The 16026-nt window shown below is 38.5% G+C and overlaps 1 protein-coding gene across 1 annotated transcript in view; it reads left to right on the forward strand.

Annotated features, from left to right (window-relative positions):
- The window catches only part of EDNRA (endothelin receptor type A), a 50783-nt gene extending 41440 nt beyond the window's left edge, over nt 1–9343 (forward strand). Inside the window, 4 exon segments of the mRNA NM_001031632.1 lie at nt 2652–2804; nt 6643–6776; nt 7393–7501; nt 9203–9343. Coding sequence (NP_001026802.1) covers nt 2652–2804; nt 6643–6776; nt 7393–7501; nt 9203–9343 — 537 coding nt within the window.
- Nucleotides 9344–16026: the final 6683 nt, after the last annotated feature.

A 16026-nucleotide genomic window follows, 5' to 3' on the forward strand; every position in this document is an offset into this window, starting at 1 on the left:
ATTTAATCATTTACAGACATTTTCAGGTATGTTTTCCTAACTTGGAAAATTCACAAAATTAGTGTTTTTACATTTGACCAGTTTTCCTATTTGGAAATTCGTATTTTAAAATTTAAAGTGCTGGGATGCCTGGGTGGCTTGGTGGCTTAGCAGTTAAGCACATCTGCCTTCAGCTCAGGGCGTGATCCTGGAGTCATGGGGTCGAGTCCCACATCGGGCTTCCTGCATGGAGCCTGCGTCTCCCTCTGCCTGTGTCTCTGCCTCTCTCTCTCTCTCTCTCTCTCTCTTTCTCTCTATCTCATGAATAAATAAATAAAATCTTTTAAAAAATAAAATAAAATAAAATTTAAAGTGCTCATGAAAACTGCCACACTGGCAATGTTAAAATTAAGGTATTCTGTTTATCTACTGACCTTTTTATTAAGTCAATCTCCATAGTGAAAAAACAAAGTAGATAATAGGAGATTATTAGAATTTGGACAGTGAGAATAATCAATCTGGATACTCCTGACTAAATGAAGTGTTGGAGAGAAGAGGCTCAATATGGAAAGGAGCTTACTAATCATTCAAACTAGATGAACTGAAATGGGCTCTTTGGCTAACTGAGTGTCCCTTATAGAGCGGGCAAGCAAAGGCTGGCTGGCTACTGTGGGCGGTTTCAGTAAAAGATGTGAGTTTAAACTGATCACTTTCTATACTCAATTTCAAGTCAGAAATTTTAAGATTCTTTTTCTCCTCCTGTTCTTTTTTTTCCCTCATTTTATTCCCCAGTTTGTGTTCCATTCTTTCCTCCTCAGCTTTGCTCTAGCTTTAGACGAGAGGGCGGTCCCTCCATACCCTGGCTGATGACATTAGTTCAAAAGAAATGTGTGACCCCTTTCTCTACAGGCCTCTGCCATGGAGGGGGCAGGGGACTCCCGCCAGACCCCTCGGGGGTCAGCTTCCAGGCCCTCTGCAGCTGCTTCTGGGGCATTCACACCAGGTCAGCAGTGCATCTGGAAGACAGGGGTACAAGTGAAGGGAGTGCTCAAAGGAGTGTTTGTGTGCACTTAAAGAGTTGGGTTTTTGTCTGTTTTTTGGTTTTTAGTTTTTGACTTCAGTACTAAAATCTTTCTATAGTGTGATGCGGAGAGGGGGAAATTTATATGAACACATCTGAGTAAACCAACTCCCTTAGTAGTCTGCACTAACCTTCGAATAGAATTCAGGGGTCTATGAACTTAAATGGAAAAGAAATTACATATTTATTTTCACTAACTTCTGACTGAAATTTATCATTTCCTCCTATTATGAATGTAGGCAACAAAGCACAATCATATTTAACAGGACCATTTTGTTTCCACTAATAGAAATAATAGACACTTTCATATCACAAAAATCGGATAATCTTGAAATATCATTTATGCTCATCATTGTTTCAACTTATGATGGTTATTAGAACCTCCATTAAATGTTTAATTTAATTTGTTAATAAACACCTATATTACCATATCAGAATTTTCTTTTTAATATTTCAATAGCTGTGTTTCAATGTAATTGGTTACCACTGTAATCTTATTTTATCTTATGCATAGAGAAGTGTTATTCACAGGAAGGATTACAGTCCAGACATCCAAAGGGATCCATGGCATAAGAGCAGTTAAGAACCTCTGCCTAGAACTTTTTTTCTTCAGGAACCATTTATAGATTATTTTAATAGACATGTTACAAATGTAGCCTACTGGGCCTCTTTCTATATTCAGCAACTGTCCAGTTTTTCACAGAGCAGCATGATTATTTTTTACTGTGGGAACTGAGATGATACAGGAGACTGCATTATCCTTCGTAAATAAACAATCTGGAGAAAAAGCATAAGGAAAGCATTTCTAAGTTGGTGATTAATTTAGCAGGAGGAAGAATGTAGATATAATTTCCATTTTTATAGGGCACTAAATTTTCTCCTTTAAAAAGACATAAAACTGAATAATCCTCCTATTTACAAATCCTGCCCACAGGGAGATAATGCTAACTATGCCTGCAGATAAGATACTCTGCTTCAATAGTTTCCAGGTGGTAAGTATTCAAAGAGTGAGAAAGGGCATGGTTATTGATGGCTCAAACTGGCTGGGTGTGAGGTCACATAGCAGGCATACCAGGCAAAGGGTTAACTCCCAGTTACCAAAGCTACACAGATAAGCCATTCATAACCTTCGCTATTGCCAAACAAAATTCACAGAAAGTACGCTTAACCACAAGAGTCCAAAGGAAACCAGGCACTAGCAAAATTTTGAGGCTCATCAATAAGAAAAGATAAATACATATTCTGTGTATCTCAAAATCCTGCTTTATGAGTTTTAGAAGGGAATTCTTTTTCTTGATTAGGGCTCTCCCATTGTATAATTAAAACCAGCTTTGGTTTATAAAAAGTATCTTTGTCGGGATAATTTATTTTTAAGTGCAATGTCTTTGGGTGCTTTTACAAATCCAGGATAATTTTTGGAGCTTCCAGATTAACTGAGTATTGAGCATCACCCACAAGCCCTTTGCCACAACCAGAGAGCGTGAACATAGAAACAGACCCGCAAGCATGAAGATTTTGAAGCTACTAGAGGCACTGCCCAGTAAATTTAGATATAATGCCCCTCTTTTCTCTCCCTTTTCTTCACCTACAGTTTTACCAAGATGTAAAGGACTGGTGGCTCTTTGGGTTCTATTTCTGTATGCCTTTGGTGTGCACTGCAATCTTCTATACCCTTATGACCTGTGAGATGTTAAATAGAAGAAATGGCAGCTTGAGAATTGCACTCAGTGAACACCTTAAACAGGTAAATCTAGTAAGATCGTGAAAATTTGGCCATGACTGATTTGTCCCAGACAACAGAAAGCCCATATTAAATACTGGGTTTGGCAGATTTACTGTGGTTTCCTAAAAATAAAAATAAAAATAAAAATAGTGTCTTATAACCGTTTTCTTTATAGTTATAATATTAGAAATTTATTTTATGAATATGGAGAGCCTGCTTGTATAACAGGTGGCCCTGGAGGCAGGGCTAAATAGAGATCAACTATTCTCTTAGTTTGCCAAGAGTATATTAAACATGTGTGTTTGTGTGTCTGTGAATTGAATTGGGCTTGGAACTGTGCCATAATACAAGGAGGCATATGACTTTCTCCCCAAGCAGGCTTTGCAGTCTTGCTGTGCAAATAAAATACGAACATGAAACAATTGGAAAACAGAATCACAGGGTATGGTAACAGTAGCCTATGTCTTGGAAAACCAAGGAAAATGTAACACAAAGTCACAGAGACACTTGTCAGAGAGACTGAACTGTTCATAAAGGATAAATGGGTTTGATGGGGAAGAAGACAGGGCATTTCAGGTGGACAAGAGTCCAGTTAGGACATGGCATAGGCACCATGCATTTGGGGAGTGGGAAAAAGAGATCAAACTCATTAGAGAAACATCTAAGGTAAGACTTATGATAGGAAATGGGATTGACTACAGAAAAAGAGGTCAAATTTTGGAGAGTCCCCAAATTGTACATATCAGTAGGAAGCTGATCTTGGTTCCCACACCCCCCTCCCAGGTAGCAAACAGAACAGATACACCCATGGCTTTAGAGGAAAAATCTTTACACTTATACGTGCTGGCTCTGTGATGTTGGGCAAATTGCTTAATCTCTCTGAACCTCTAGTTCTTCATAAAACGTCTATAATAATGCCTGCATCTTTCTATACAAATATTGGTTCAATTTTAAGTCTTACAAAATTAAATGTATAAAATAATACATCAAGGCAATTACTTAATGCATGTACAGTGCCTCTAGTGCCTAGATCCCAACTCATAGTAAGTACCCAGAAAATATTTGACATGTATTAATTCAAAGAGTAAAACTAGAACTACAGGTAAGTTCTCAGTCTCAGCAGAGTATATAAGAACACACAACCACACCAAAAGTTAATGAGTTGTTGATGGCACCTGTAAATCTGCCCTATACAGTTGCCATACACAAGCACCATTCTTCATCATGACTCCTTTCAGATACTGTACTAATTTTTCTGAGCTTCAGCTTCTTATCTGTAAATTGGGCATAATAGTATATGAATTGATATTACCACAGAAATAAAGGAATTAAGTGCATATGTGTACTTTGTAAAATCTAACATGCCATACAAATCGTAGCTATTATCTTTTATTAAAATTTAACTGAAAAATCATATTGAGAAAATTTAGTATGACTTTGTCCAGGCATGAATGTTTCAAGTGCTCCAGATGTGAAATATATCAAGCAATTATTGCCTCTCCTACAGGGGAGGTAATTAGTCAGAATAGATTTGCAAAAAATAAAACTAATGTTTTTCAGTGTTGAATTTTTCATTAGTACCATGATTGAGCCTGTTTAAGCTATAAAAGTTACCTGCTCTGAAAATAATTAAATAGGGACTGGTTGCAATAATAACAGGATGCTGCTTCACATTTACAATGTGAAGACAAAAATTTGTCTCTGAAGAGCATATCATCTGCTTATTTGATTCTTCCAAGCACCCTGTCTTATAGACAGGACAGGCGTCCCTATACAGTTGATTATCGAAATGGAGATTAAAACCGAAGTCTTCATCCTATGAGGCATTGCCTAGTGTCATACCCGAAGCTGTAACACATTCTAACAGCAGGAGAGCAAGCCTGGCTGGATGGCCTTCCATTGGGGCTGTGGGGACCTAAGCTCACAGGGAAAGGCCCTGTCACCCTTGGACTATATGGCTCTATATGGACTATATGACTATACAGCTCTATGTGGACTATATATATGGCTCTCCTTTTTGCTTTCTGAGTGGTTTTCTCAAATTTCTCTTCATTATTCTGACAACAACTTTGATCAGTTAGGGTTTGTGTTTGGATACTGGTAGTGGAAAACCCAAAATAACATTGAGTAAAACAAGTAGAGGTTTCTTCTTTCTCTCACAGCAAAAAAAAAAAAAAAAATCAGATGTCACTGGTTCAGTGCTCAAGGGACCCAGAAGCGAGGGCTCTGCTGTTTTGCTGACTTGTCCTTTAATTTTGGAAGACAGAAGCTACAGCTCTACCTTTATATCAGATTTCCAGGCAGCAAAAAGGGAAAGAATATAGAACACATTAGTGTGTGTGCATCAGAGGAATATCCTCCACTGTTTAGTAGCTTTTCCAGAAACCTCACACAACAATTTCTGCTTGATCTCAGTGGTCAGACTGTCAGGTGGCCATGCACAGATGATTAGCCTAAACTCCCCTGCTGCAGTAACAAAATCAAGGATCTGACTGATAGTAAGGAAAACAGGAGAATAGATATTGGTTAGGCAAATACCAGACCACCATGGCAACATATTAATATTACTTTTTGAAGGATCATCCTCTTTGAGGATGTACTCAAGGGGAATCACCTCTCCCCCAGTCCCCTCCTTTTCTCTTTTTCTGGTCATATTGTCTTTTCAGTGTCTTTCAGCACAAAAGGACCCTTTAAAATGATCCTCTGTTCCTACAGATTGGAACTCTTTATTTTCTCAATCATTGCTCAGCTTGTATGTTCTCTGAAGCCATAGCCCAGCTATCCCACCCAATAACTCTGAAAGATTAAAATAAAAAATCCAGTCCTTTGGGCTAGAGCAGCAATTTGTGACAACTGCCTTGAAATCTTTTTAAATGGCTCTATTAATCATGTGGGTTTATTGCAGGCTTCCCATACTTAATGCTATATGCTTTGGGTTGAACCAGCATTTCCCTTCCAAATCCTGTTTTCAATCAATTTTATTTTGACATTAACTGATCCCAGTTACAGATAAGTTGCATTTTATGTTCCTAGTTAGGCTTTCAAATGCATGCATTGTAGTAGTCAAGCATGATGCACACAAATGACTGGTCTGGTTGCAGATAATTCCTAACCTATGATTTTTCTGGTCCTACACAAACTCTCAAGTATGTAAACCTTCAAATAGAAGTCAGTCCAGGGTCAACATGTCCCAGTTCTTCTAATCATCATTGCTGATAATGCTTTACCCTCATCCCTCTGTTTGCAAACAAGATGTCTTTGGAAGCTACATGTCATTAGTAAAGGAATTTTAAAAGCAAAAAACTCCCAATGCTAGCTTTCTTCAACATCAAGAAATGGAGAAAACACATTCTATTGGCTTTTTCTCTTCTATTTTCTACTTCTGTTTTCCAAATACCTTTGTGGATTTGTTCATTATTATGCTAGGTTCAGTCACCTTGACTGCCATGCTGTCATTAATGCTAGTTATGCATTATTGAGGCTTTTAGCTAGCCCTTTCCTCCTTACACACACACACACACACACACACACACATACACACACACAGACACTCAGCCCCAGTGTTGGCTCAGCAACAGCCAGTTCCCATTTTCCTGACTTCGAACTTCTGTCCTGACCCTAATAACCAGCTTGAGGCCACCATCCTTCCTGGCAGCTGCCCAAAAGAATCATTAGCAACTCCTTGATTAGAAAGTTGGACTCCAAATTGTGAAGAGAGGGAGGCACCATGAGGCATGCTGCTCTGGCTCTTTATAAAGTAATTCTTTCTCTGCTATCTACAACTTCCTTTGTATAGTTCTTTCCTCTGGTAGAAAAACACTAAACTTACTGTACTTTTTTCCCTCTCACTTTCCTTTAGCGTCGAGAAGTGGCAAAAACAGTTTTCTGCTTGGTTGTAATTTTTGCTCTTTGCTGGTTCCCGCTTCACTTAAGCCGTATTTTGAAGAAAACCGTGTACGATGAGATGGACAAGAACCGATGTGAATTACTTAGGTACGGTCCTGTATACTTGTTAGGAAGTCAGAGTTTCTCTGATTGTCATACTGATAATACTTTTACAAAACCATCTAAGTCTACAGTCTCGTTAGGCCTGAAAATTAAAACTGCAAAGTTGAGGGATCCCTGGGTGGTGCAGCGGTTTGGCGCCTGCCTTTGGCCCAGGCGCGATCCTGGAGACCCAGGATTGAATCCCACGTCGGGCTCCCGGTGCATGCTTCTCCCTCTGCCTGTGTCTCTGCCTCTCTCTCTCTCTTTCTGTGTGACTATCATAAATAAATAAAATTAAAAAAAAAACTGCAAAGTTGATTATTTTTCTTTAGCTGACATAGCCCGTGACTGATCCTAAAGTTTGTGCAAGCCCTATCTGTAATTTTGTGGCTCCCCTCCTGAGGCTGTGCATGATGGTTTGAGCTAACCAAGTGGCAAGAATATCAGTAAATGTTCTGCAGAAGTGAAACTGCCACTTAAACAAGCACTTTAAAAAAATTCTGACTGCCACCTATAAGAAATGGCTCCCGGGCAAGAAAAATGCTTCTTCTAGGGATAAATGCTAGTTAGCAGATTTAAAAACATTGTCTTCTAATTATTCCACACTTTTCTTTTGTTCTAGTTTCTTGCTGCTCATGGATTACATCGGTATTAACTTGGCAACCATGAATTCATGTATAAACCCAATAGCTCTCTACTTTGTAAGCAAGAAATTTAAAAACTGTTTCCAGGTAAGACTGCTTTGCACATATTTTTTAAGGACAACCAAGTGAATATATTGAGTAGGCAACGAGCATGGCTAATTCTAGTAGAGAAGTGAAAATCATATTTTGTTACCCAGAAAGAGGGTCAGATTGTCAGCATAAAGCTATATTATGAGAAAAAATGTCAGAAAAGCAATACCAATTCAGACAATACAATATTCAGAGGTTCAATAAAAAGAACTATGTTAATTTAGTATGCTGCTTTAAAAAGAAGTGCTCAACTATGGAGTCCAGGCTCCAGAGAATACATACAACCTGGTCATGCCTCACATTATCTTAGACGTTAACCACAGCCTCAACAAAACATAAAGTGTGTCATTAAAAAGAGATCTTGCTAAACAATAGTATATTTAATAATAGCCTCTTCAAGGATAGTAAATGCTGATAGCCCTGGCAATCTGAAATAATGTATTTTCATTTAAAATCAGTTTCCTTCTGTTCTTCAAACTTCCTTACAGCTAAACCAACCCATGTCCTTTAGAAGCTCCATGTACTTCTTCCTGAAGTATCAACTCTCCAGTTCCTGGGATGATTATGGAGTTAATCCTAACTGGATTTTGTTATCTTTGGCCAGGATGTTTCACTTCAATTTACGGCACATAATAGGAATTATAGTATAGAGGTCAAGGATGCAGGATCTAGAAGCAAACAATCTTGATTTACATCACAGCTCTGTACTCACTGCCTAACCCGGGTCCAGTTGGTACCCCTCCAGGCTCCTCAGTTTGATCATCTGTAAGATCAGACAATCACTGTATGTAATAGGTAGGATTCAATGGGTTAATATATGTTAAGCACTTGAGACAATACTAAGCTCTCAGTATGAGTTTACTATTATTATTATGAGGGATAGAGAAGAGAGGAAAAACACAGTGGCTGCCCTCATGGAACTGACTATCTAGAAGGAGACAGTATATTAGCTAAAAAATCTTACAAATCGATGAATCTTGGTATGGAAGTTATAGTTGTTACCCTTTTGAAGTCTACGTGATAATGTTTACAAGTCATGATGTGCTCTAACAAAGATTCTGCCCAAAGAAGGGTTGACTAAAATGCCGGTCATAACTAATACATCATATAATCTGGAGTTAATATCATTTTATTTAATTTACATATTAATTACAGGGGAAGGGAAAATCAAGGTACAAACTCTCAGAAATTAAACATATCTTTTGATCTTCATTCAAAGGCAGCATATGCAGGAGAACAGAGGGAATCTAGAGGGTCCTGGATTCTAATTCCAATTTTGCTTATTTGCCCTCTAAGACTTCCTGTCCTCATTAATAAAATGAGGAAAATAGCACCTACCACCTAAGGCTGTTGGGAGCATCAGAGGAGCTGCCCAATGCAGAGAGCCACATAGTGGCTCACACTGCAGAAATGCCAGGCCCCTCTGGACCCTTCTCCACGCGTGCCCACCCCAAGTTATAGGACATGCTCCCTTGGGCCAACAGTGCCTTCCCTTCTACTTTGATTTGGTGAATAAATTAAACAAGAAATAAGGCATCTATTTCTCATCACTAGAATGGACAGTTTAACTTCTACCTAGAGAATTCAGGCTCCATACTTTAGATTACCATTCAGGTTCACATTCTGTCCTCAGATTTTGTTGGCAGGTGCCACATGGGTTGGTAGGCTCCTTTATTTAGAATCTATTCCTTCTTCCAGTCTTGCCTCTGCTGTTGCTGTTACCAGTCCAAAAGTCTGATGACCTCGGTCCCCATGAATGGAACAAGCATACAATGGAAGAACCATGAACAAAACAACCACAACACAGAGAGGAGCAGCCATAAGGACAGTATAAACTAGACATCTTAAAAAACATTAATCAATATTCCTTCAAATTCTATTGGAGAAAAAAATCACACAGCAACTGTGTTTCCAGAAATCTTTTCTCCCGTCCTCCTGTGACTCAACCCCTACCCCAGAAAAATTCTTTCCAAAACATCGGAGGGTGGACCAGTTTATAGTCACAAATTCAATGAATCTTACTACTTTAATTTATCTAATTTACATAGTCTGCATGTTATATTCAGCACTAAAAAATGGTGGGAGTTGGTAGGGGAAAGAAGACTGGTCGATTAAATCAGAAGGATATTTACTAGTTTTGGATGAAAATAGAGTCTTCCAGTACATAACAGCTTCCATGGCAGTTCTGTAGAATGTTCAACGGGAACTGGTCACCATGAAAATTTAGGGATTATGACAAGGTTTTCTATGTTTTTTTATTGGCCAGACACGGTAGCATGAGCAATTAGGTTAATGTTTTTCATGTCACTTTTTTATTTTTAAAACATCAGTTCTCAAGCTGCAACAAATACAGGAACTTAAAGAACATACTCATATCCACATGTGGCAGTTTAATAGCTGCCATTCAAAGAATTTTTAAGAACCTGTATTTTCTTTTGTAAGAGTGTTTCATTATAGAGATCTGGAACATATTTTTATGTTAAATTTTAAAATAATGCTTGAATCAGATAGTTCTATTTTTCACAAGCCCAATCTTTTTTAATGTAGTTAGATATTTTATGTAAAATCAGTATCAGGCACCAAAATTTAAATGTAAGTATCATTCAACTATACCCAAGACTTCAGTGGAATGTATCAACATGTAACTCACACCTAGTATAAAAAGACTAAATACTTTCTAGATTTGGAAATTTTCATTGAGATTTTTTTTGGTAATACTAACATGTATGTGTGTATATGCATATATATGTACAAATACATGTATGTATATATGTACACACATATATACGATATACATATCATTTCATATTCTTTTGATTTCTCTTAAAATGTTAGCTGTCGTTAAGACTTTTTTGGTCATTTCCTTTTCCATATAAGAAACAATTTCAAAGTGGCCAGCTGAGTTTATCATGTCAGTGAGATAAAATTACTCCCAATGCCACCATGAATTTACAGTTCTTCACTTCTCTGGGTTTCCAGTATGACTCTAAGCACCTCTCCCACCCCCACTCCTCACACGGTCTCCATTTCAAAGGGCCCACAATGACTTTTGCTGGGCATGTTCCAAGATGTTTACAGACTGTGAGTACAGCAGAAAACCTTTAACTGTGTGTGTATAAATATATATAAACAACTGTACATTTCTTTTAGCCAATTTTTCTGTAATTGTCTTTATGGAATGTACCTGTGTGCGTGATAGATGCATGGGTGTGATGGTATGTATGGACTTAATATAATCTAATAATAATGCCCTGTAGTCATACCACAGCATACACTCTAAAGTGGTTGTTTATCATGACAACTGGCCTTAGCCAGTTTTAATCTGTGTTCATAATTCTTGTGAACATGTCACCATTACAAATGGACTATGGGAGGCAGCATGAATGGGATAAGCCATGGGTTAACAATAGTGTTTATTTAGCTGGTTGGTTGGTTGGTCTGATAAAACAGCATTTGGGGTTGTACTTTTTCCTGTGCTAGAGCAAAAGTCATTAAATGTTGAAGTATTATATTGTCCTGGTCCCTCAACTCAATATGCTGACGAGACTGACAAGAGGTCTGATGTTTCCTATCAGACTTCACCAGAAAGATTGCTAATGATACATTAGCTAAGCTGATTTGTTAGGCTATATTTTAGCATGGTCACATATAAGTGATATCAGGTTCCAGTTGATCCAATTGCAGGGCTCCTTTACGTGTTAGCAGTTGAATACCATAACTTAACTGGTGCATCACGTACAATGATATATACCTATAATATTAAGCCATAGTTCACATCATTTTGTTTAGACAATTGTCTTCTTTTTTAAGATAGTTTGTCTCCTGCATATGAAAAAATGCATTTTACAAGTTCAGAAAGCCATAGGTTTCTGAATAACACACAGGCTTCAATGCACATTTTGTTTATGGACCAGTAAGTAGCCATGGTTTATAAAAGGATTATTTCCAATTTCTGCCTTTATCACATCTTTCCAAGTAAATCTGTAGAAGTGAGCCAGAAGCCAAGGCCCCTGCATTGGCAGTGGCCCATAAGTATGAAATAAAAGTTTACAGAAGCCTTGCAAGTGTCTCTTCATTTTTACATAGTTCTACATAGGAAATGTTGATTACGTGATGCCTATTGCTAACCTCTCCCTAGTAAGAGCCCAGCAAGCATTTTACTTTCAGATACTTCCTAACTGTATTCTATTCTCAACCTACTTTGTTATACTGAACACTTAACGCTTTCATTCATTCCTTAATTCACCTTTCCAGTATATTTTACTAAGCATCTGCTTTGCACCATTCTTCTAGGTATTGGGGACACAGCAATGAACAGAACAGGCAAAGTTCCTGCTCTCATGGAGCTGGCAGTCTAGAGGAGGGAGCTGGATAATAAACAATGCATCAGGTGGATACCTGGAGGAAGAGACTCATATATATCCAAGTGCTTATTTGACATCTCCAACTGAATGGCCTACAGACATACTATATCTAAAACTAAGCTACTCATATCTCTCTAACCTGCACTGCCCTACTGTTCCTCTGCTCGTGTATTAGTCAAGGTTCTCCAGAGAAACAGAACCAACAGGATATATAGATAGATAGATGATAGCTAGCTTGCTAGATGGCTAGATAGAAAGAAGAGGAAGTTTATTATGGGAATTGGCTCATATGATTATGGAGGTAAAATATCCCATGAGTTGCCATCTATAAGCTGGAGAACCAGGAAAGACAGTGATATAATTCAGTTCAAGTCCAAAGGCTTGAGAAAAACAGGGGAGCCAATGGTATAACTCCCAGTCTGAAGCCAAAAGCCTGCGAACCATGGAACAGCCTGCTGGTATAAGTCCCAGAGTCCAAAGGCCCAAGAACTAGGAGCACCAAAGTCCAAGGGCAGGAAAAGATGGATGTCACAAGTCAGGAAAAGACAGAGAAGTCACCCTTTCTCCACCCTTTTGTTCTTTTCAGGCCCTCTATAAATAAATGATGCCAAGTAGATTTGCTTTACTCAGCCTCCTGATTCAAATGTTAATCTCTTCTGGAAATACCCTCATAGGCATACCCAGAAGTAATATCTTACTAGCATTCTTTCTGGATGTCTCTTGGGCCAGTCAAGTTGACACATAACGTTAACCATCAAAGTTCAGTTAAAGACAGCTCCATCCTTTGAGCTGTCCAGATGAAAACCTTGAGGGGCACCCAGGTGGTTCAGTGGTTGAACGTCTGCCTTCGGCTCAGGTCATTGTCCCAGGACCTGGGTCCAAGTCTCACATCAGGCTCCCTGTTAGGAGCCTGTTTCTCTCTCTGCCTATGTTTCTGCCTCTCTCTGTGTGTCTCTCATGAATAAATAAAATCTTAAAAAAAAAAAACCCTTGAAGTCATTGTCCATTCTTTCTCTTATATCCTATAATCAATGCCTCAATATATCCTGACAGCCCTGTCTTCAAAATAGATTCCTAATTTTTTTTTTAAGATTTTATTTATTTATTCATGAGAGACACAGAGAGAGAGGCAGAGACATAGGCAGAGGGAGAAGCAGGCTCCACGCAGGGAGCCCGATGCAAGACTCAATCCCGGGACTCCAGGATCACACCCTGAGCCAAAGGCAGATGCTAAACCACTGAGCCACTCAGGGATCCCAAAAATAGATTCCTAATTTGACCATTTCTCTCTCTCTGCCTCTACTTCCCTATTCTGAGCCACCAACACCTCTTGCCAGAATAACCACAATAGGCTTCTATTATGCCTACTTGTTTCCAGCCTTGTAAATACTATACTCTAATTGAAGCCTGTCCCTTGACCCGCATAAATGGTCTAAAGGTATTCACATTTCCAAGCTAGCTTGACCAGCTCTCCTGGGGAGTTTTCCAATAACAACTAAAGTAGGAAAGAGCCCTTTCCCACTGTGGCACACTGGATAGGACATGAGTCTGGGAGCTGTTGGCCACCATGGTTTGGCCACTATGAGTAAAGTAAACCTAGAGTGTTATAAAGATGGAAAAGGGCATATAAGTTCTTGGTGCCAGTTTTCCCTGATGCATTCCCATGGTTTGAGTAAGCGAACTAACATATTTACCTTTCGTCCTATGCTAATTAAACTTGGTTTTTCATTGCTTCCAATACATACATTCTAAGAACATCTCATCTAAACTATCTTGATTTATCTTTCCTTATTGCTTAAATTAAGAGACTTTATGTTTTTTAGAGTTTTAGTTTATTTATTTATTCATGAGAGTTGAGTGGAAAGTACAGAAAATTCCCATATGCCCTCATTTTCCCTTTCCCTACAAAGAGTTCTCCAGGGCTTCTGGGTGGCTCAGTTGATTAAGCATCTGCCTTGAGCTGTGGTCATGATCCCAGGGTCTGGAATGGAGCCCCGCCATTGAGCTCCCTGCTCAATGGGGAGTCTGCTTCTCCCTCTCCCTCTGCCCCTCCCCGCTGTTTGTACCCTCTTGCTCACATTCTTTCTCTTCCTCACACTCTCTCTCTCAAATACATAAATAAAATCTTTAAAAGAGAGAGAGAGTTCTCCCTATTATTTCCCTTTTGTGTTAGTGTGATATACGTGATGAACCAGGATTCATACAGTATTATTAAATAAAGTGCATAGTTTACATTGGGGTTCACTGTGTTGTACATTGTATGGATTTTGATAAATGTATAGTGACAGTTATCCACCATTATAGCATCATTCAGAGTAGTTTCACTGCCCTAAAAATCCCTTGTGCTCTACCTTTTCTTTCCTCCTTCCTTCTCCCTCTTGGTTCATCTCTTCACCCAATATAAATATAGTGAACATGCTCCATTATTACGCTGTGTGAGTTGCTGGGAATACAATACAAGATGTATAAATAAATAAATTCTCTGAAGTGCTTAGTGATGACTCAGTAGATGTCGGCATAGGGGCCAATAAAGGCACAAAGACAAAGTAGTCAAAATTCTTTCAACTTCAGCTGGTGACATTAGTGAACAAACACAGTGTGACGGTTCTTGCTTCTACAATTCTTATTTTAACGCAAAAATATGTCACTGCCTGGAGAATGGCATAATGAAAAGCAATATACTATTGACTCTACCTTATGAACTTGTTTAAGCTGTAAACACATGTTATTCTCCATTCAAAAATAAACCTAATATCAGTGCATTTAAAATTATTAAAGTAATGAAACAAATTGGAGATTAAGCCAGGAAATAGCCAAGACAAATATGAGTCTTTGCTAGCCTATTATCTATATCATTATTTTTAATAATATTACTAGTCTATAATATAGTATTAAACAATATATACCAGTATACAATACTACCAGTATTCCCAAGCCTCTCTAGGCCTGAAATTCTGAAACTACGATTCCTTCATTTGTAACATAATCAAATACAGCACTCTATTTATTGTTATCTCAAAAAAGCAAAGTTAAATCAGGGCACAAGTCCACCATATGCAGTTGTCTCTGAAATTCCAGTGGGGTCTTCATATTGAAAACCATTCCATGTTGTGGTTGTTGTTGTTGTTGTTGTTGCTGTTGTTGTTTTAGTAATCTTACATTTTGGAGAAGCTTCTGTCACACTTTCCTCTAAGTAGTTACAAAGACAAGCTAGTGTCTATATTTGGTCAGCACTGATACTCTGACTTTTTTTGTTTCCAAAACTGAAAGGAGAGGCCACAGTTCCTAGAACCAGGGAATAATCGAGAACCAAAAATAACACTGTAACTGGAAAGCTAGGCTTTCCCCATAAAGCAAACTAGCATGGATCACTTTTGATTTGATGAAGCCAGAAGTCCTAACATTCCATACATTCCCCCCCGCCCCCCGCCCGAGCTTTTAGCATCAATGTTATTTGGTAGATTTCTTTGTTTCTTCCTCATAGGTAATAAATTAGGAACAACGTTGCCAAACCTAGGTATAAGAAGAAGAATCATGGAATCTCCTGAGGGAACATAGAGTATTCCACAAATTTTTCCTTTTTGGCCTTAAACCACAGTCCTTTCTTAAATTATCTACATGGAACTGATCATCTTTCATTTTAACTTGATTCTATGATGGATACAATTGTCTACTTGGTGCTGTGTGACAGATTTGTCCCAGAAGGGAGACAGTATGTAGTAATGTCTGCTGTCCGGACTGCGTAGCAGTCTGATATGGTCAGCCAAATCACAGGCCCCAGTGCCCAAGGGCACAGCTCTGACTTACTCCACTTAGGCAATTTTTACAGAATAAAGCCATTTCTCTATGAACGTCAGCTCTAGTTCTCTCAAAGTGTGACAATTGAGATTAACTACAGTTAAATACTTCTGGGTTTTTTTTATCATCTTGAAATGAGAAAATCTACTGAATATGATCAGGTGAAGGGAACATGTGCGTAAATGTATTTTTTAATGTATAATGAAAAACTGGTCTCTCAGATCCAGTCTTTACTTTATGAAACCTAATGGAGTTAGACCTGGATCACTGCTCTTCATTTACAATCCACACCTGGTTGGGAGGGAGGGATTTTTGCTGACCAGTTCAGGAAAAACAGGGCCAAATGGGCTGGGATGGAGG

Source organism: Canis lupus, chromosome 15, assembly GCF_011100685.1.
Source record: "Canis lupus familiaris isolate Mischka breed German Shepherd chromosome 15, alternate assembly UU_Cfam_GSD_1.0, whole genome shotgun sequence".
Taxonomy (NCBI): domain Eukaryota; kingdom Metazoa; phylum Chordata; class Mammalia; order Carnivora; family Canidae; genus Canis; species Canis lupus.